At 52.5% G+C, this 19,223-nt stretch overlaps 1 protein-coding gene across 1 annotated transcript in view; it reads right to left on the bottom strand.

The window, feature by feature from the left end:
• Nucleotides 1-19,223, bottom strand: part of HK1 (hexokinase 1) — a 64,757-nt gene that overhangs the window by 41,276 nt on the left and 4,258 nt on the right. Inside the window, exon 2 of the mRNA XM_015562102.1 lies at nucleotides 1,152-1,314. Within this exon, the coding sequence (XP_015417588.1) occupies nucleotides 1,152-1,314 (163 nt within the window). The remainder of the gene's footprint in view (nucleotides 1-1,151; nucleotides 1,315-19,223) is intronic.

The following is a 19,223-nucleotide window of genomic DNA, read 5'->3' as shown; positions in this document are numbered from 1 at the left end:
TGTGGGGCATGAGCCATACAGACACACCAACAGGATAATTTTTTCTTCCAGTCTCTCTCCCCTGGCCTTTCTCTGCTTGGGGGCTACCTTGATTTAGCATCTATATGATTTGTTCAGATGGGGACTCAAATCTCCCCTGAGTCTGAGGCCCACCAGTCACTAGGATTGCTACTTATTAGAAGGGAGGCCTGATGCCCTGATGGAGAAATGCTCCTAAAATGAACTCTTCCTTTCTTCTGGAGCCTTTCCTGTTCTGGAGACAAGCATCTCTAAGATCTTACACAGCATCTGTAAGATCCACAAATACAGCCCTTTCTTATCACAAACTACTAGACCAGCGGTTCTCAACCTGTGGGTTGCGACCCCTTTGGGGGTTGAACAACCCTTTCACAGGGGTCGCCTAAGACCATCAGAAAACACATATATGATTACATATTGGGGGTTTTTTGTTTGTTTTTTTAAAAATATATTTTATTGATTTTTTTACAGAGAGGAAGGGAGAGAGATAGAGAGTTAGAAACATCGATGAGAGAGAAACATCGATCAGCTGCCTCCTGCATATCTCCTACTGGGGATGTGCCCGCAACCAACGTACATGCCCTTGACTGGAATCGAACCTGGGACCTTTCAGTCCGCAGGCCGACGCTCTATCCACTGAGCCAAACTGGTTTTGGCTACATATTGGTTTTGTGATTAATCACTATGCTTTAATTATGTTCAATTTGTAACAATGAAAATACATCCTGCATATCAGATATTTACATGACGATTCATAACAGTAGCAAAATTACAGTTATGAAGTAGCAACGAAAATAACTTTATGGTTGGGGGTCACCACAACATGAGGAACTGTATTAAAGGGTCGCAGCATTAGGAAGGTTGAGAACCACTGTACTAGACAGACCAATGAGGGCAGGTCGGCCTTGTCCAACCATGGTCTCCCTAGTGCCTGACACATGGTAGATGCTCCGTAGACCTATGTTGGATGGATGGATTGGTAATGTATGGAGGGAAGATGGATGGATGGACGGACAGATGGATGAAATGGTAAGTGAATGAATGAGTAAATGAGTGAACAAATGAATGGAAGTTGGAAGGATGTCTCACAGAGCATTCAGCCCTTGGAGCCGATCTCTGGATGAGAGACTCACCTGAGCCATCAGGAGTGGACCTTACAAACGTTGGCAACATCTTGACTGTGGCTGTCGGATTAAAATCCCGGGAAAGACCATGCCTCATCTCCTTCTTGAAACGGGTCATGATATCTATCAGAGTTTCGTCGGAGAGCCGCATGGCATAGAGATACTTGTCAATCTGGGGGAAGGATGAGAAGGAAGGACAGTGAGGCCAAGGCTGAGGAAGGGCATTCCAGTTCAGGTTTGACTGAGGGAGGACAGGGCAGGTGAGGTGCCCACCTGTCCAAGATAATCCAGCTCCCACGGGCACTTGACCAACCGTGCTGGCCCATCACAAGATGGGAAGTCATCAAATGCCATCAGCCAGGTCACTCGGGGCGTGCTTGCAAATGCTCTGAGCCCTAATGCCTCCCCTGTAAAATGAGCCAAATATCTCCAAGGTCCCTTTCAAGCCTCAAATATGACATGGAAGCTGCCCTTTGACAGCCCCCCTCCCACAAGACATGTCAGAGGCGCCTGAAGCCTCCACACAACCCCTTCCCTCTTTGACAAGTGGCTGGCTCATCCTCATGTGAATGGAAGTGCTACAGAGGTGAGGAATGAGAGCTCCAGGACCAGAAACCTGGAGTTCAAATCCCAGCCCGACCGCTTAGCAGGGGTGTGAACTTCAGGTTCTTCAACTGAAAAAGTAAGACAATAAATGGGACCTAACTCACAGAATGTTGTACGATCAAATGAAATGGAAAAGCACCAAAGACACAGAAAGTGTTTGATAAATATCACCTATTATTACTAACACTAGAGGCCCGGTGCACAAATTCGTGCACCAGTGGGTTCCCTCTGCCTGGCCTGCAGGATCAGACCGAAACTGGCTCTCTGACATCCCCTGAGGCGTCCCAGATTGCAAGAGGGCGCAGGCCAGGCCGAGGGACCCCACCAGTGCACAATTGGGGCTGGGGAGAGACACGGGAGGTTGGCCAGCCAGGGAGGGACCACAGAGGGCTCCAGCGCGTGTCCGGCCCATCTGGCTCTGGCTGGACCCCAGCAGCAAGCTAACGTACCAGTTGGAGCATCTACCCCCTCGTGGTCAGTGCATGTCATAGCAACTGGTTGACCAATTGACTGCCCTCTGGTAGTCAGTGCACGTCATCGCGAGCAGTAGGGGCAGCAGGCCCAGAGCAGAGACCTTAACCCCACGATCCCCAGAGGATATAGAAACAGTCCCCCAGGCTTCCATGCCCGTGTACCAGGACTGATGTGATCAAGTTTCCAAGTCATTCCATATACTGACCCAACCTGCTCCTCCTCCTGGTTCCCCCTGTTCCTCAAGGTTCCCAGGTTCCTAACCTCAGGCTCCCTGATTGTCACTGGTTGTTCTTTCTTCATAGTCTCTTCCCATTTATTCTCTCAAAAAGCATTTATTGGGCACATACTATGTGCCTAGCCCTGGGCTAGATACCTATCCTCATGGTGTCTGTCTGCATGGAGTTCACCAGAAGTCATTTTGAGCCATCATTCATTTTTTTTTGCCACTCCTTGGTACCTGCATGCATGGATTACTGATTTCTGATTACTCATTCATTCACTGTAATAGTTTTCCATTTTCAATCCCTCAACCTTCCAATTAATCCTCTTAGACGCTGCCACACTCACCTTCTTAAACTGCAACACTGGTCAATTCAGTCCCCCGCTCAAAGCCTTGCAATGCCTCCCCATGTCGGAGGCACCTGTGCTCTGTAGGTGTGGCTCGTGCTCCGTGAACTCCAGCCCAACTACCTCTGCCATTCCTGGCAGGTGCTGGGCTTCCCTACTAAAATGCCCTTCCTTCTCTTCCCAAATCTCACGTACCCTTCCACGTTCAGATCAAATGTCACCTCCTCCTACGGATGCCCGAGTCCCTCAGGCTAGAGATAACCCCTCCCTCAGCACTGATGTCTGCCCAAGCTCTAGCCTGGATCACAGCTTTCTGCATGTATCCAAGTGCCTGGCAGGCAGCCTTGCACACAGAAGGCTCCTGGTGCACAGAGACAGATTTATGACCCAGTGAGGCTGAAAAGGCCTTGACTCTGATTTGCTTCTGCAAATGGCATCTCACGCTCACTTTTCAGGGTGACTGGAAATGTCCTGATTCAAGGACACAGAGGCTCCAGTCCCAGGTCACTCTGCCTATTTTGCTCCTGGGCAGCCATCTTGCTTTGGTCTCTATGCTGGTGCTCTCCCAGGCCCTGCCTGCTCCTGCCTCCCTGACAATCAAGGCATTGGCCAAAGTCCCCCAGGGTCCTCCGTGGCCAGAGACCATCCTGGCCCCGCCGCCAATCTCTTCTACCACACCCCCACCTTGCCTTTCCCCTTCGTGGCAGAGCATTGCAAAGAAGGGCAATCAGAAACCACCGAGCGCTGAGCTAGAAATGACCAGAACCACAGCCCTACGAAGAGACATGCTCTGTTCTGCCCCCAAGGTCAGCAGCACCGGATCAGCAGTCCTTGCCACATGGCACCCACAGGAGCACACGGGGGTCTACTGAGTGCACGCCAGAGAAGGCTTCCGGGAAGGGTGATGGCCAGGTGCATCCAGGAACAGCAAGAGCGTGTGGGAAGGCTGAAGGCAAGGGAGGGTGGTTTGTGCAATGAACAGAAATAAACTCCATGTGCATCCAGCACACAGTGTAAGTGGGGCAACTGGAAAGAGCTAAACCGTGCAGGGCTTTATAAGCCACATAAATACATTTAGATTAACCCCAAAGCACGGCAGCCGTGGAGTGACTCGAATGAGTATCCGCCAATGAGATCTGTGTTGAGAATAGATCAAGCTGTGTATGGGGTAGAGAACGGGTGAGCAGGAGCAAATCCGTGCAATAGTCACATGGCTACTCTAGCATTTTGGGCATGCTTCAACTGCCGCACCCCTCACCCCACAATATGACGATCAATTTACTGACTTGTCCATCTCGTCTGATAATGTGTGAGTCCCCCAGGGAAAGGAAAGATCAAATAGACCTTTGGAACTCACCCAGTTGCCTCGTACAAAATAGGAATTCAATTATTATCAGATGTTGGAATAATACTTTATCATTATACTAGAGGTCCCATGCACAAATTTCATGCACAGGGGTGGAGAGGGGGGTCCCCTCTGCCCAGGCTGCACCCTCTCCAATCCAGGACCCCTCGGGGGATGTCCGACTGCCGGTTTAGGCCCTATCCCATATTACCTCTTTATTATATAGGATTGTGGTTTACCAATGATTTCACATCCAGCATGTCATTTAACCTTCAAAACGACCCTGTCAGCGAGACTCATACCCTCTTTTTGGCCTCCTTTTTCACATCTCTTTGGAAATGAGATCCACTTCACTGTTGCAGAAACTGAGGCTCCCAGAAGCTAAGTGATTAGTTCAAAGCACACGACCAGAAGTCGGGTCTCATACCTGCAAGTCTAATGCTGTCTTTAACAATCATGCCCGTCCCCAAGGGAAGGCCTGTCCCTGTGGAGGGCAGACCAAGGAAAGCTGCTGAGGTTTTCCAGCTGGACAGGGAGAAACTTCTAGAAAAGGCAGGACTCTCCATTGCTCCATCCTGTCTCCTAGGTCAAGGTGCAGCTCAGCACAAGAACCCGGATCTGAGAGTCCTGACGTTGTAGGACAGCCAAGCCAAACCCAAACGGAGCCTAGAAGCTCAAATCAGAAAGCCGGCTGGGAACAGAGAAAACCTGCCTTCTCTGGCTCAGGTTCATGAATCAGCATGTGGCACCCCCCCCCAAGGAGATGTAGGACATGAGGCCAAAAAGGGTACAAGCCGGGGCGGAGCTGGCCCTGAACCTGAGGCCTCCTGGGTGTCATGTGAATGAGGATACACCAAGGGGAGCCCTTCCCACTGGTCCGAGGGAGCTCAGACGGACGGGGCCTCCAAAGAGAGGAGCCTGGGAGCGGGGCTGGCCAGATACCCACCACCCTGGGCACCTCTCCACACAAGGGGCCTCTTTCCCCTCCTGCAGACCAGCTGTGGCTGCCGCTGGCTGGGCGGCTGCTGTCCCCCTGGGGTGGGGACTGAGGATGGTGGTGGTGGAAGGAGGCGGGAGAGGAGGATGTCAGGGAAGCCACCCCTGCCATTTTCTCCAGATCTCGGAGAGGCTGTGCTCTGCAGGAAACCCCGTAACAGAACTGCTATTTCTTTCTCCAGAGGGTGGGGCCAGAAGCCCAGGACGGGTGAGATGGCAGAGGGTTCAGACCTGGAAAAGGACAGCTTCTGGTCTTGGGACGTTTGGCAAAGCGTGTGGCCCTTTCAGCTTTTCTACTTCCGTCCCCTCTCCACCGCATCTGCAGGTCCCTTCCTCCCCTCCCCTTCTCACACTGCCATCTCCACAGCCCTTCCTCTCCTCTCAGGACTCGCCCTTCACTGCTCTGGCCAAACACTGTGCCCCAACCACCCCTCCTGTGCCTCCGACCCCAGCCCTACATTTGGGTGACCAGAGGGCACAGCACCTCTTCTAGCGGCTACAAGCAGCCAGGCCAGTCTTGGGGACATCTGTCCTAGGATGGAGACTCCCAGGTGTCCGGGCCCCGAGTGCCCACCCTGGCACACAGGACTCGGGCCAGGCTGGGAGGAAATGGGAGGTGCCAGGGCCAGACACCACCAGCCCGGCGAGTCCCGCAGACACTTGGCCGAGACGGACGAGGACCATGGGCAGCCTCCAGAGCACCTTTCACTTGAAGGGACCAGCCCTTGTCCCGAGAGCGAGAGCCAGGTCGGCCGCACAGGATGGACACTCGCCCAGATACTAAGCAAGCACTTGTCCTGGACTGTCCTTCCTGCAGACCAGGAGGGCCCGAGCTCTCAGCAGCTCAGGAGATGTCAGAGGGAAGAACGTAGCCTCATCCAGTGCCTGGCCCAGAGCCGTCAGCTAATGAGCACACACAGGGGCCACGCACTGTGCTAAACGCCACCATTTCTGTGCTCGACCCCAGTGCCCCCCTGCTCCCAACAGAACATGCACTAAATATCAATGCCAGACCGGGCGTGCCCAGTGAGCGAACAGGCCAGTCGTGGCAGGAGGTGTGACCACTGGTGACCCGGCCATTTTGACCTTCTGTGGAGGGGGGCGCAACCATGGAAAATTTTCACCTCCTCTCTCGTCCTCTCCTGTGAGGATCAGGAATGAGGCAGAGATCGCCCTGGCTGGTTGAGCTCAGTGGAGAGAGCGTCAGCCTGCGGACTAAAGGGTCAAGGGGCAAGGGCACCAGTCGTGGCAGGAGGGGTGACCACTGGTGACCCGGCCATTTTGACCTTCTGTGGAGGGGGGCGCAACCATGGAAAATTTTCACCTCCTCTCTCGTCCTCTCCTGTGAGGATCAGGAATGAGGCAGAGATCGCCCTGGCTGGTTGAGCTCAGTGGAGAGAGAGTCAGCCTGCGGACTGAAGGGTCAAGGGGCAAGGGCATGTGCCTCAATTACAGGCTCAATCCCAGCTCCCATTGGGGCATGTGTGGGAGGCAACCAATCGATGTGTCTCTCACATCAATGTTCCTCTCTCTGTCTCTCTCCCTCCCTTCCACTCTATCTAAACATCAATGGAAAAACAGCCTCAGGTGAGGAGTAACAAAAAGAATGAGGCAGAGCAACAGGTGGGCCTGAAGGTGCTCCGTGCATGCTTTCAGAATGAACTTTCAAAGAAGGAAATTGGGGGGCTGGCAGTGAAGGGCTGAGGACTCTTGCTTAAGAAAAGGGCAGTGATTTCAACATCAGATTCACTTCTCTTTCCTACACTGACTCAGGAGAAAACAGGTCCCGGGGGGTTCGTGTTATGTTAATAATAGCTCACATGTGCAGAGGGCTTTCCCCCTTTACACGGGACTGCTCATACATTAGCCCATGTGCACGTCATAGTAAGAGATGAGATAAGCTCAGAGATGCCAGGTGCTGGGGATGAAGCAGGTGCTTGATATGTTAGTTCCCTTTCCCCTAGCACAACAGGAAGGAAGGATCTCTACATTTTACACCAGAGAAAACTGAGACCCACGATTCACAAGGAGTCCCACAGTTTGTAATTGGCGGCTGGGTCTACATTCCTCTCCTAGCCCCTCGTTCTGGGCTTCTCCCTAACACTCCCATTCTTTCTCATGTGGCGGGGAGAACAGGAAGCTATGGACAAAGGGGGCTGGGTTCAACTCCAAGATCTGCCATTTATTGGCTCCTGCGACGCTGGACAAGTTACATAACCTCCCTGAGTTTGGCTTTCTTCACTTTTAACATGAGGATAATAATACTTTCGTCCCAGACGGCTTCTGGGAGAATCTGTAAAATAAGCATCCAACATCATTTCCCACCCTCCCATCTAAATGACGAGAAGGGAGACATCTCCCTGCCTCTCCTCTCTAACTGACATGAGCCCGTGTCCCAACTCCTTCTACCCGAATACCCAGAAAAATGCACTGGTCGCCGAATGTTATTGGTCCACGTTGCAGAAGAGAAAACTAAAGGTGGGTGGCACGACACCAGAAACCACAGCAAATGGAAGATTCTGGCAAAATCGCTCTGAAACATTTGCAATGTTTTATTGATTTCTTAAAACAACTAACAGTAAGTTACAGTAAGAATAGCAATACCCATTTATTATTAAAAGATATTCAAGCAACACATAAATGCAGACAAGTGAAAAGTGGGAGTTCTTCCCCCAACCGTCCCAGGGACAATAGCTTTATGCTGTAGGTTGGTTTTCCTACCTAAACAAACCCTCACGCATACAGAGCCTGGCTTATTTCATTTTACAACAATGGAATCATAAACATTTTTTTTCTTTTGAAACCTTAACTCCACCTCCCCATTTCCTCTGGGAACTGCCTCTCGGGACCCCCTGCTTCAAGGGTGGGGCACGGACGAGGCAATGGAGACACCTGCATCTGACTGGCTTTGTCATCCTATGGGCATCCCAGGCTTGCCATCCACCATGCAGGTGTGTCTGTGACTTTGATCGACAAAGGCCTCTCTATGTTGCACGCACTTCCACATGGTGGGCCTTGAACTATCCTGTCCAGAGAAGTAGGGCCGATGTCCTCGCTTGCAACACCCCAGGGAAAAAACGGGGGCCAGAGAGGCTCTCCAGTTGGCCCAGGTGACTCTCTGGTCATAAGAGATCCAGAGAGGACACAGTTCCCCATCCCTGGCCCTGTGCTCCTCGGTACCTGGCTTGCTCAGTGCAGGGAGAACCCAGGCCGAGGGCTTTCAGGAACAAGGAGACATGGGAATGCGGGTGGCATGAAAGCCACAGCTCCGTCCACTCCTTGTAGACAGCACGCCACTGCAATGTGTGTTTTAGGAAGCCTCCTTCACCCCACGCCAGCTACAAATTATCTGTTCTGATCGGTCCTGGCCCAGTGAGACCCTCTGCTGGGGGTGTGGGGATGCCACCTGGCAGCATCCCATCCCTTTTCCTGCCTACCCATGGCTACCTGGCTGCCCAGCCCCACCTCACAGCTGTGGGTGGTGGCCAGAGGAACCCAAGTTTCTGCACTGCTCTTAGCAGCTGGTCACAGGGAGGAAGTTGGCCATAAGGGGAGATGCTTTTCTCTAGTGGGTTCCCTACAGGAACCAGCTACTCACAGCTCACCGCTGCCCCCCCTCACGTAGCCCCGGGCCCTGACAGTGGCTCTTTACCTACAAAGGTGCTCACGGGTCCACTGTCCACTGATTGCTGGACCTGTACAAGGCCTTTCCTCGCCCCGCTCCTCTGTCTCCCAAAGCCCATCTCCAAACTCACCCCCTCTCGGAGGGTGTGCCATGATCCGCCCGCCCAACACCGGCTGCTCCCCTCCTCCGCATCCCCTCGCTGCCGGTCACTATGTAGGAATTCATCTCCCTGGTGGACACATCACAGAGTGTGAGTCTTTCTCGGACACGGCAGCCACAAACGCATGGTCTGTGTCTCCAGCCAGGGGTGGGCAAACTTTTTGACTCGAGGGCCACAATGGGTTCTTAAACTGGACCGGAGGGCCGGAACAAAAGCATGGATGGAGTGTTTGTGTGAACTAATATAAATTCAAAGTAAACATCATTACATAAAAGGGTACGGTCTTTTTTTTTTTCGTTTTATTCATTCCAAACGGGCCGGATCCGGCCCGCGGGCTGTAGTTTGCCCACAGCTGAGCTAGACCCTGAGCGCCAGGGGTGCAGGGGCCGTGCCTTCCAGGCCCTTTGTGTCCCCCAAAGCCCTCGGCGTGGCCGCTCTGCTGGGCAGGAGGGCCCTGGGGACACCTCGCCCCCAGTCTCAGGTTTGCTGGCTCAGATAAAGCCGAGGCTCCTCTTCCCTGAGGCCCAGCCCTTCTCCAGCACCAGCCCTCACTTTGGCCTTGAGGTGACTCGTGAGGGGCCAACGGCCTCTCCCTGCGGGACAGTGTTCCAGGCGGCCTCTAACCCACCCTCTTCCTCTCACAACATCTGCATCTCGAGACAGGGGCCCTGAGGGACACAGCGCCCCATGAGGATTCCCAGGCGGCTGTTCAAGCCTCCCAGAGCCTGTGAATACCTGAAAGTCACCAGAGGAAATGTGTTTGGGAAAATATTCCACTTCAGAGGCTCCAGTGAAAACGGGTGGGAGCAACACCAAACAGGAGGTCCCTCCCACGCGCTGAATGAGCCGTGTGCGGGCGGCTCCCTCCCAGGCTCCTATTCAAGGCCTGGACACAGCTCTCGGGGCCTTCTCTTTCACTGATTTCTGCTTCTGAACTGTTAGTTCTGTTTCACTGTGAAGCACCAGGGATTGCTCGTACCACACTTCTCTTTACTCTCAAAGAGCCAGGAGGAGTAACCTCCAGACACCGAGCTTCCAGAAACCACGATGAAACAGCAAGCTTAAAGGGCCCGCGCTGGGCACCTCGACCTGCCCGATCCAGCCTGCACACTTGCAGGGTGGGAGTGACTGACCCCATTCCACAGCAGGAGCCTGAGGCCGCTTAGTCACAAGGCCCCGAGCACCCAGCAACCAGGGCGGCTCCAGCTTAAGACTCCAAACTCAGTGCTCCTTCCCTTATCCCAGATTCCCATGCCCAAGGTCCTCAGTGACCTTGACCTTGGCACCCACTAATAAGTGTTTCCTGCTGGGGAGAGAGACAGAGCTGTCATACTGACCTGGCTAAAAATACAGGAGGCTCCGCCCCTCCAGGGGGACAGAACAGCCCTGGAATGTGGCTCTGCAAGAACAACAGGCTTCATTCTGAGCCTGCACGGCTTGGCCTTGGCCCGGGGCCAGCCTCACAGTCCCAGTGACCCCGTACCTCCAGACAAAAGGGAAAGGAGGCTCTGAAGTGCAGACAGTTTTCCTTTCACTAGGACACAACCAGACGCTCACACGGCTCATAAGTCGCCAATACCACAGGGTGGGAGCGGACCTGGCTTCCGCCAGCTACACCGTCTCCCTCTCTAACCTTGAGCAAGTCCGTCCAGCTCTGCTTTCCCACCAGAAAACAGCAACAATGAAAACTGCCCTCTTGCCCTCACCTACACACAGGAGCTCCATGACACTGGGTTCCTCAGAACGCAGGCTTTCCAGAAACCCACGGTGGCCCAGGCAGATCTGTACCCAGGGCCACTGCCCCACGCGGGACCCTGCTGCCTCCCCTCTGTGACCCGAAAGCTTCACTCCCCGCCACCCCCCACCCCCCCGCCAGGCCTCTCAGGGGCCCACAGATGTGCTCTGGGTGAAGCACCACAGTAACATCCAGCATTTGCAAAGTTCTGTACACTGTCCAAGCGTTTCCACGTCCCTTCTCTCATCTGATAAATGAGCAGGTAGTAAGGCAGGACTCATTTACCCCATCCGACAGGTAAGTAAACTGAGGCACAGAGAGCTTGATGCCCACGGAACAACACTGCTCCAGCTGGAGGAATCCTTCAGAGGTAATGGATTCCAGCCTCCAGGTCTTACAGAAGGGGAAAAAGGGGCCCAAGGACCCCAGGAACCCCCTGTTTCAAGGGCAGAGTGCTTCTGTCCAAACTTCTGAGCCACTGCAGAGCATGTCTAGCAAAGCACTGTCCAACGGGGGCGTAATGCAAGCCACGTGTGTCATTTTAAACGTTCTAGTACCCACATTTTAAAAAGCATGTGAAATTAATTTTAATAACATTTTATTTAACCCAATATTCAAAATATTATTCCCACGTGTAATTGATATTTTAAAAATTATGAATGAGCTACTTTATCTTTTTGCCATACAAAGTCTCCAGAATCCTGTGTGTATTTTATGTTTAACGGCACACCTCAAGCCAGACTCGCCAAGAGCTCGGTAGCCACACGTGGCTGGTGACTACGGTTCTGGACAGCACTGCTCTCTCATTCCAGTCACATCATCATCCTGGCAGCCTTGGGGGGTGGCTTCTCTGGGAGACCACCACAATGCACCTCTTGGGCGTCTCAAGCCCTGAACAACAGTCCTAGTTCTGCACGCATGGCAAGAGCTACCCACTAGTGACAGAGTGGCCTGCATCCCACCCCAGCCCTACTGCGTTCTGGCCATCAAGATCATGTCAATTCCACTTCCTGAAGCTTGCCTGCCCCACATGTCCAGTGTAGGAAGAGCCCAGGCCCGGGGTGGCTCAGTGGGTTGGCATTGCCCTGTGCACCGAAAGGTTGCTGGTACAATTCCTGGTCAGGGCACATGCATAGGTTATGGGCTCGATCCCTGGTAGGGGGTGCAGGAGGCAGCCGATCGACGCTCTGCTCTCACATCAATGTTCCTCTCTCTACCGTTCCCTTTGCCTCTAAAAATCAATTTTTTTAAAATCTTAACAAAATAAGATGCAGGAAGAAATACATATATCCAAGCTCGCTGTAAGGACTCAACTAAATAAAGCATGTGAAAATATTTTGTAAATGGAGCAGAACTCTGCAAAGGTGAGATGGTGCCTTCGTTACAACGGTGGCCTGGTTATCCTACTCCACTCACCCCATCCACCTGAGAAGGTTCCAGAAGGCACCCAAGGACATCAGAGAAATAAGTCAGATTGACTAAAGGCTGCAAGCCAACCCCAGTGTCAATCTGCAAGTCCAGGCAGAGCTGGGAGAGAATGCTAGGAGTGGCATACAGAGAGCATCAGGGCATCTTCTTGCAGGGTAAGCAGTGCCCTTCCTGGAGGTCCTCTTTTAAATGCAAACGAGGATGGGGGGTGGGGGCAAATGGAAAGGGAAAGGGAAAAATTTGAAAACCAGGAAAAATCCCTAACATTTTGCTGTACGTGACTTTATTGTGCCAATTTCCTTCCCAAGCAGAGGGAGCTGGTCACACTGAGGAGCTGAGTGGTGGGGAGATGGGGAGGTGGGGTGGCAGCCACCAGCCGGTGTGCTGGTGGAGGGGAGGACGGGGAGGAAGGAGAGATGGGAGTCAGGGCCCCTGGAGGGTCTGCCCCTCCCCAGAGCTCTTTCTCTTCCTAGACCTGTTTCCCTAGCCAGCAAAATGACAGGGCAGGGTTCTGAGCCAGGGGACCTGGTAGTGTCCCTGTCATGACCACTCATGAGTTGTGTGATCAAGTTGACAAGTCACTTCACCACGTGGGGGCCTCCAGGTCCCCATTTCTAAATGGAGAGGATGTCCTTCCTTCCATTGCTATGCATACACCCAAGAAAAATGAAAGCATATATCCACGCAGAAAAACTGTGTACACAGGTATTTGCTCACAGCCCCAAAGCAGAAGCAACGCAAATGTCCATCAACTGACAAATGCATAAGCAAAATGTGGTATATTGATACAGCTAAGCATTAGTCAGCAGTAAAAAAGAATGGGTAATGATACTTGCTACAGCGTGGATGAACCTCGAAAACATGCTTAGTGAAAGGAGCCAGATACAAAGGCCACGGATTGTATGATTCCATTTATGTGAAATGTCCAGAAGAAGCAAATCCACTTAAAGAAAGTACATCCGTAGGTGCCAGGGGCTGGGTGGAGGGAGGAAGGGGGAGTGACTGCTTAATGGATATGGGGTTTCTTTGGGGGCTGGAATTAGATGGTGGTGATAGCTGCACAATCTTGTACTAGAAACCACTGAACGGTACACTTGAAAATGGTCAATTTTTTGGTGTGTGAATTCTCTCTCAATTAAAAAATAAAAGCAGGGGCTGCACTGCCATCTGACTTGGGTCCGAATGCTGGCTGGCTTTTCTGCGTATGATCTGAGGCCTCACCCGAAAGTGGAGATGATGACAGTGCCCACCTCACAGGGCGCTGTGGGGATGTGATGCCTTTAGCATCAACCTGGCAGTAGATGTGACGGGCATTCGGTTGGTTTCGATTGGTGTTGTTATATTAACGATGAAATAAGGCCCATGATAGGGAAGACACAGACCCCAGTAGGCACTCAGTGCGCCCTTCCCTCTGAGGTACCCTCCAGGTCCTGGCGTCGGCGAGCCTGTAGTCAGGCTTGCAATCAGATGAACGCGATCCGACATTTTCTGCCTCGTGCAGAAGCGGGCCTCTCCCTCAGCTTCTGTTCGCAAAGGGCTGAGCCGCGGGCTCCACATTTCAGCTTCCCCGGTGGCTGCGGGGGCACAGCCACCCTCTCCTTTTACGGAAGACAGTCTGGGAGAGGCTGCTGGCTTGAGTTTTCGCTAACAGAGCTGGGCACGCGTAAGGGACTGATAAGCCACCAGCCCTGCCCAGCTCGGATCCACCCAGGAAGAGAGAGAGGGTGTGTGGCCAAATGCCCACGTGTGTGTTGTAATTCCCAGAAAAGTTTAACCAATTCATGCCAGATCACAAGGAGCCACAGAGAGTCCTCATAAGCCTTTCTCGCATCTACCTCCCACCCCCACCCCCACCCCCACCTCGGTTCAGTGCAAACATTTCAGCAGCAAACCATTCAGTCAATGGGGCTGGCGCTGCTCACAATGAGTGCTGTCAACTTCATTCAGCAATACTTTGCAAGGAGGGCTCTGCTTCTCGATAGGATGCACTAAGAAAGGGCTAATTTTAAACCAAGCTTGAGTGCTATATTGTGAATGGTAATAACTGACTTTAAACCAAGCTTGAGTGCTATATTGTGAACGGTAATACCTGACAAGAAGCAGCGTCTTAAAAAAAAAAAAAAGCAGTGTCTTTAAAAACGTCAAACATCTGTAAAGGTGTGACTGCACCAAGGGTGGCGTGGAGCAAAAGGAACCCATACCAAGTTCTGACGGTGGTGTGACCATGGAGGATGGCAACTTGGCAAAACTTTAAAAATGAGAAAGTGCACACACTCCTCCACCTACCAATTCCAACCCCAGACTCAGCCTAGGGCCTAGAGAGACTTGCACGTGAACTGGAGATGCGCATGACACTGTAACTCGAAAATTTAAAAACCCCAAAGCCCATCAGAAGAATAGATACACTAACTAATTGCACTGTAGTCACACAATGTAAGAGCACACAGCAGCTTAAATCGAGGAAACAGAGCTACGTGGAAAAAATCCCAGATATAGATTGTTGAGCTAACAAAAGCAAGCTGCAGAAGGATACACACATACAGCACCATTTACAAAAGGTTAAAGTCCCATAAAGTAACACTATTTGCTGCGTATAGATACATGATATGTAATAAAAGTATAAAATCATGCATGGAAATGATGAACACCAAATTCAGCAGAGAGGTCATCTCTGGACGGAGAAATGGATGGCTGACGATGGGGATACAAGGGGTTTCAGTTGTGCCTGTAACGTAATAATTGTGTTTTATTTCTCAAATGAGGAGCAGATACACGGGTGCATGTTATGTCAACTTCAGTAATTTTTTATGCACCTCAACTGTTTCATAATATAAAATTAACTCCTACATACACACATTAATACACATTCCAAAGTAAATCATTAAAATCAACAAAGGTGGGTTTTTCTGGAGGAAAGAAGCAGAGGGAGCGAGGATACCCTCTGAACCCCATTCCAGATTTCCTTAAGGCCTTGAGGAAGTCACTCACCTCCTCTGGAGCTCCAGTCCCCGGTTCTAAATGGGGATAAAAATCTCTGCCTTCTGGGTGCTGCGCACCAGGGAGCTAGCAGGATGCCCTGAGGAGCTGTGAGGGGGAGGGGTTGCCCTGGGACACACCGGTGAATGCCTCAGGTCTTGACATACAGACATACACACAGGCACACACGCACACACGCACACAGGCACACACGTATGTGGTATCTGATAAGACACCATGGAGTGTTTCGGGAGAGAAAGAAATACTACAATTTGGTAACTAACCATTTGACTCTCCTTTACAAAGTTTCTAGGTATAATATTTTCTTTTGTACATCGACAGCCTGGCTTTAAGCAATTCCTAAGCTGGTGATTTCCCACCCAAAATTAGGCCACGGGCTCCTCTCTGCTCTCCTGGCATTCTATGCTTTGCACTCACCATAAGACAGCAAATAATTATTGATACTCCCTGAGAATAGAGACCATTTCGACCAGGTTCATAGCTGTCCCCCAGCCTAGCACAGTTCTCTGCACATGATAAAGGACTTCAACATTTTCTGCAGAAACCACTGAGTTCCCACGATCAGATGTGATTGTAAAGGTCCTCAAATCAATAAGCGGGAGCCAGCAGCCTCCACGACTGCTTCCTGGACGCAGAGGTGTACGTAGGGCTGCCTCCCCAGCCAGCCTCTCCCCGGGGCCTCCTCAGGCACGCTCGGAGCCCACTCCAGTGGCTAATTCCGTCAGGCAGGAATCCCTGACGGCAGACACATACAGGGAGTCAGGACTAGTCGTGCCAAACCAGTCCTTTTCGGAGAAAGCTGCCCAGGCCTTCTCCAGCGAACAGCAGGCGTGTGGGAGGACAGCACAGCTTGGCCAGATGTGAAAGTCCCTCACATCTACCCGCTTTCCAAGTTTATTCCCTCACGACAGCCCCAAATTACCAAACCAAATCAAGTGTTGGGGCTTCTCTCGGAGGAGAGCTCCTAGGCACACCCAAGGTACAGAGGACAGGGACTGCACAATGAATGTTCGCCAAGGTGAGAGGCCCTTCCTGGATATGTGTATGACGCCGAACCAAAAGGTGCAGGAGTCATTTTTCATCATTTTCTAACTCTCATCCCTCTCACCCCAGAACAAGAAGGGGCATTTGTTTTTAATGCTTGCTTTTGTAGCTGGGACACATGGGTTTCTGAGGAAATAGCCCTTTAACTGCTAAGCACACTCCCCCCCAACCTTCCTGGGCCAAGCACTCTGAAGACTCCTGGGTCCTGGCCTTTGGGACGAATCACACTGGCAAATGGGGATTACTTAGCTCAGGGGGATGCCACCCAGAGAAAATCCACTGGCGTTTGCTCACCATTCTGACAACCCTGGAGAAAAGAAAGCCGTATTTCTTTAAAGGCCAAGTTCCTGACCTTGCTGGACAACTCTCCCTTTCCTAAACAAGCAGAGGACTATGCGATACTTCACCCTCCTGCAGGCTCCTAAAGGCTAAGCCGAGTGGGAGACGCTGGTGAGATGAGAGGCACGTTAAAAGTTACTTGGAGGTCAAAGGACCCAGTCTCTGCCTGCAGATTAGCAGATGTCTGGGGTTCTGATGAATGGAATCTTTCACAAGCACACCTGTGCCTCCTAAAAGCACTAGGAGAATGAAAGGAAATTATGTTTTTTGCTTAGTTCTGCCTAATGCCGGGACAGTCTTTGCGCTGGGCTCTATTAATCAATAATATGCAGCCACAGTCTGGAAAATGGGGCTCCATGGCAGGAAGCCAGGCATTCGGCCTGTTTCAAACCAGGACAGATTTATGAAGTTGAATTACTGACATGTCTCAGAGGGAGGGAAATAATACCCTTGTCATGATCACTTCTGTGTCCGGAGCAATCCCAGTAAACCTTCGCTGGTGTCACCCCCACCTTCCCTCCACCTACACCTAGGCCAGAGGGCAAGAAAATGGAAAGGGGTTAATAGCTGGTGCCAGGCTATCTGCGGAGCCCCGAAGGCCACCGAGAGCTGAAGGGCTGAATCATCATGGCTGCCCACCACTGTTCTACGTCCCCGTCAGGTCGTAGGCAAAGCCCAGGGTGAGGCTTGGAGTCCTTCACCCTCACCGGGCTCTCCCTGCAGTCGTGTGGGTAGGAAGGGCTGGCCTCTAATAAGCTGACTAGGCCATCAGAACAAGTGTGCTCAGGAGGCCCAAGCAGGCAGCTTCCAGGGACCACACCCACAATGGCCCTCCCACTCGGCCCATGATGCAGGCCAAGGTGATCGATCCCCTGGCAGGAAACCACACTCCCACCATAGGAAGCAGCCTAGGAAGCCATCGGTGCAAGAAGGCCCTTTGTTCTGAAGACTCTCCTTGACCAATAATATCATCTGGTAGAAGCTTTGGCCTCAAGACTGTCCTCCAGCAACGTTCTGAGGCCAGAGGAGGGCAGGGAGGGGATGTCAGACTCCCAGTCTCAGAGGAGGAGGGATGTGAGGATCGATCGATTCAGAAGTCTCATACTCAGATGTCTACAGGAGCCTGGGGGATAGCAGGGCCACTAGATGCTGTGTGCCTGATAAAACAGGTCCCACTGAGTGCAGGCCTAACTCAACCCAACTCAGCCCCGGAGACCACAATTGGTGGTGGTGGTGGGTGTGGACATTGTTGGCTTACAAGGTCATGAGTGCCCACCCCAGTTGGTCTGCCTGATGTCTTGAGCCACAGAGAGTACCATGTGCAGGGAGAGAACAGTGAACTCATCCAGGCCTTACATTCCCACCGTGAAATCGAGTATCACTTCAGAGTCACTGTCACAGCCATGAGGGACCATGGCAGAGTCCCAGGATCCTATCCTAACTGTCCCACTCTGATCCCCACTCAGCACTGATCCAGGGTCCACACAGCATCCCCAAGACCTTGGTCTCAGCTCCTCCCCTTCAGCTAATTTCTCAGAGGAGGCTGGGCAAGTTCCCTGTGAAGAAAGGCGGAGACCTGGGTCCCACCCAGGCTCTGCCTGTCACTCACTGTGACCTTGATGAGGTCACCCTCATCAGGCCTGTTTCCTATGGTGCCAGAGGAAGGGGTTGTCTTAGGTGGTGGAAAGAAACTGAACATCCTGTGGCTGGTAGAGCAGCAAATCCAGGCCTGTGGCTCATGCCTCTCACCTGTGGCTAGCACGCCCCTTGTTTGAACTTTAAAGGGAGGCTGACTTTGCTAGTCCATCCCAGCTTTTCCTGGGTGGGTCAGGAGGCTGTCTACAGCCTGGACTGTATCTTAAGAACGTGGTGGCAAAGCTGGCAGAAGGGAGCAGTGTAAGAAGCTCCCGCCCTAGGATGCAGCATCGTGAAGACCTGCCACAGACAGTATTGTATATGCTAAAGGCAGCAACACCTGGGAGATGCAACCATGTGCAAGTGCACACGTGTCAAGCATACTTGTCAAAGCCTCCACCCAACTCAAAAGCCCAGTCTCTTATTTGTGCTCCCGGGACTGGCTGGAAATTACAGCTTTAAGAGAGCAGTCACGTAGAGGAATAAAAAATTCCATTCAGACATGCCAATCCAGTCCTGAGGCCTATGAGCAAAGTTTCCGGTGGCTTCCTCCGCGTTCCAGGAAGCCAGGCGGGTCACTCCGTCCTCAGATTAAGCAGCAGCGGCAACAGCTGGGAGAGCCGGGGTGACAGCTTCTAGGAGCGCCCGATGCCCTCCGCCCCCCGCCGCCGGGAACCCGAAATATGGGATGTCTGGCCTCCAGTCAGCACCCCGGCCTGCTGTGCGCTCACCTCCCCAGCATCTCTGTGATCACGCCTCCGCCCACGGCGCTCAGTCCCTTGCCAACAGGCCACCTCCCCGCACAGCCCGTGGCCCCATCTGACATCCACAGTCCGCTTCAAGGACACTGCAGCAAGCAGCCCAGTCACAGGGGTCTTCCCTCCAAACCCCACCACCACCGCGCGCGCGCACACACGCACACACACACACACACACACAATCCCTGGGAGAACCAAAGGGCGAAGCCTTTCCCTGCCGCCTACAGCCCGGCCAGCGCTGGCCTGGGGCAGGCCGGCGCAGGAGGATGGAGGCTGCGGCGGAAAGCGGATGCCGGAACGCACCGCGCGGCCAGAGCGCGGGGCGGCGGCGCGGGCGGGGCTCACCTTCTTGACTTGGTCATCCTTCAGCTC

The sequence above is a fragment of the Myotis davidii genome, unplaced genomic scaffold (genome assembly GCF_000327345.1).
Source record: "Myotis davidii unplaced genomic scaffold, ASM32734v1 scaffold134, whole genome shotgun sequence".
Classification (NCBI taxonomy): Eukaryota; Metazoa; Chordata; class Mammalia; order Chiroptera; family Vespertilionidae; genus Myotis; species Myotis davidii.
This window is presented reverse-complemented; position numbering and strand designations above follow the sequence as displayed.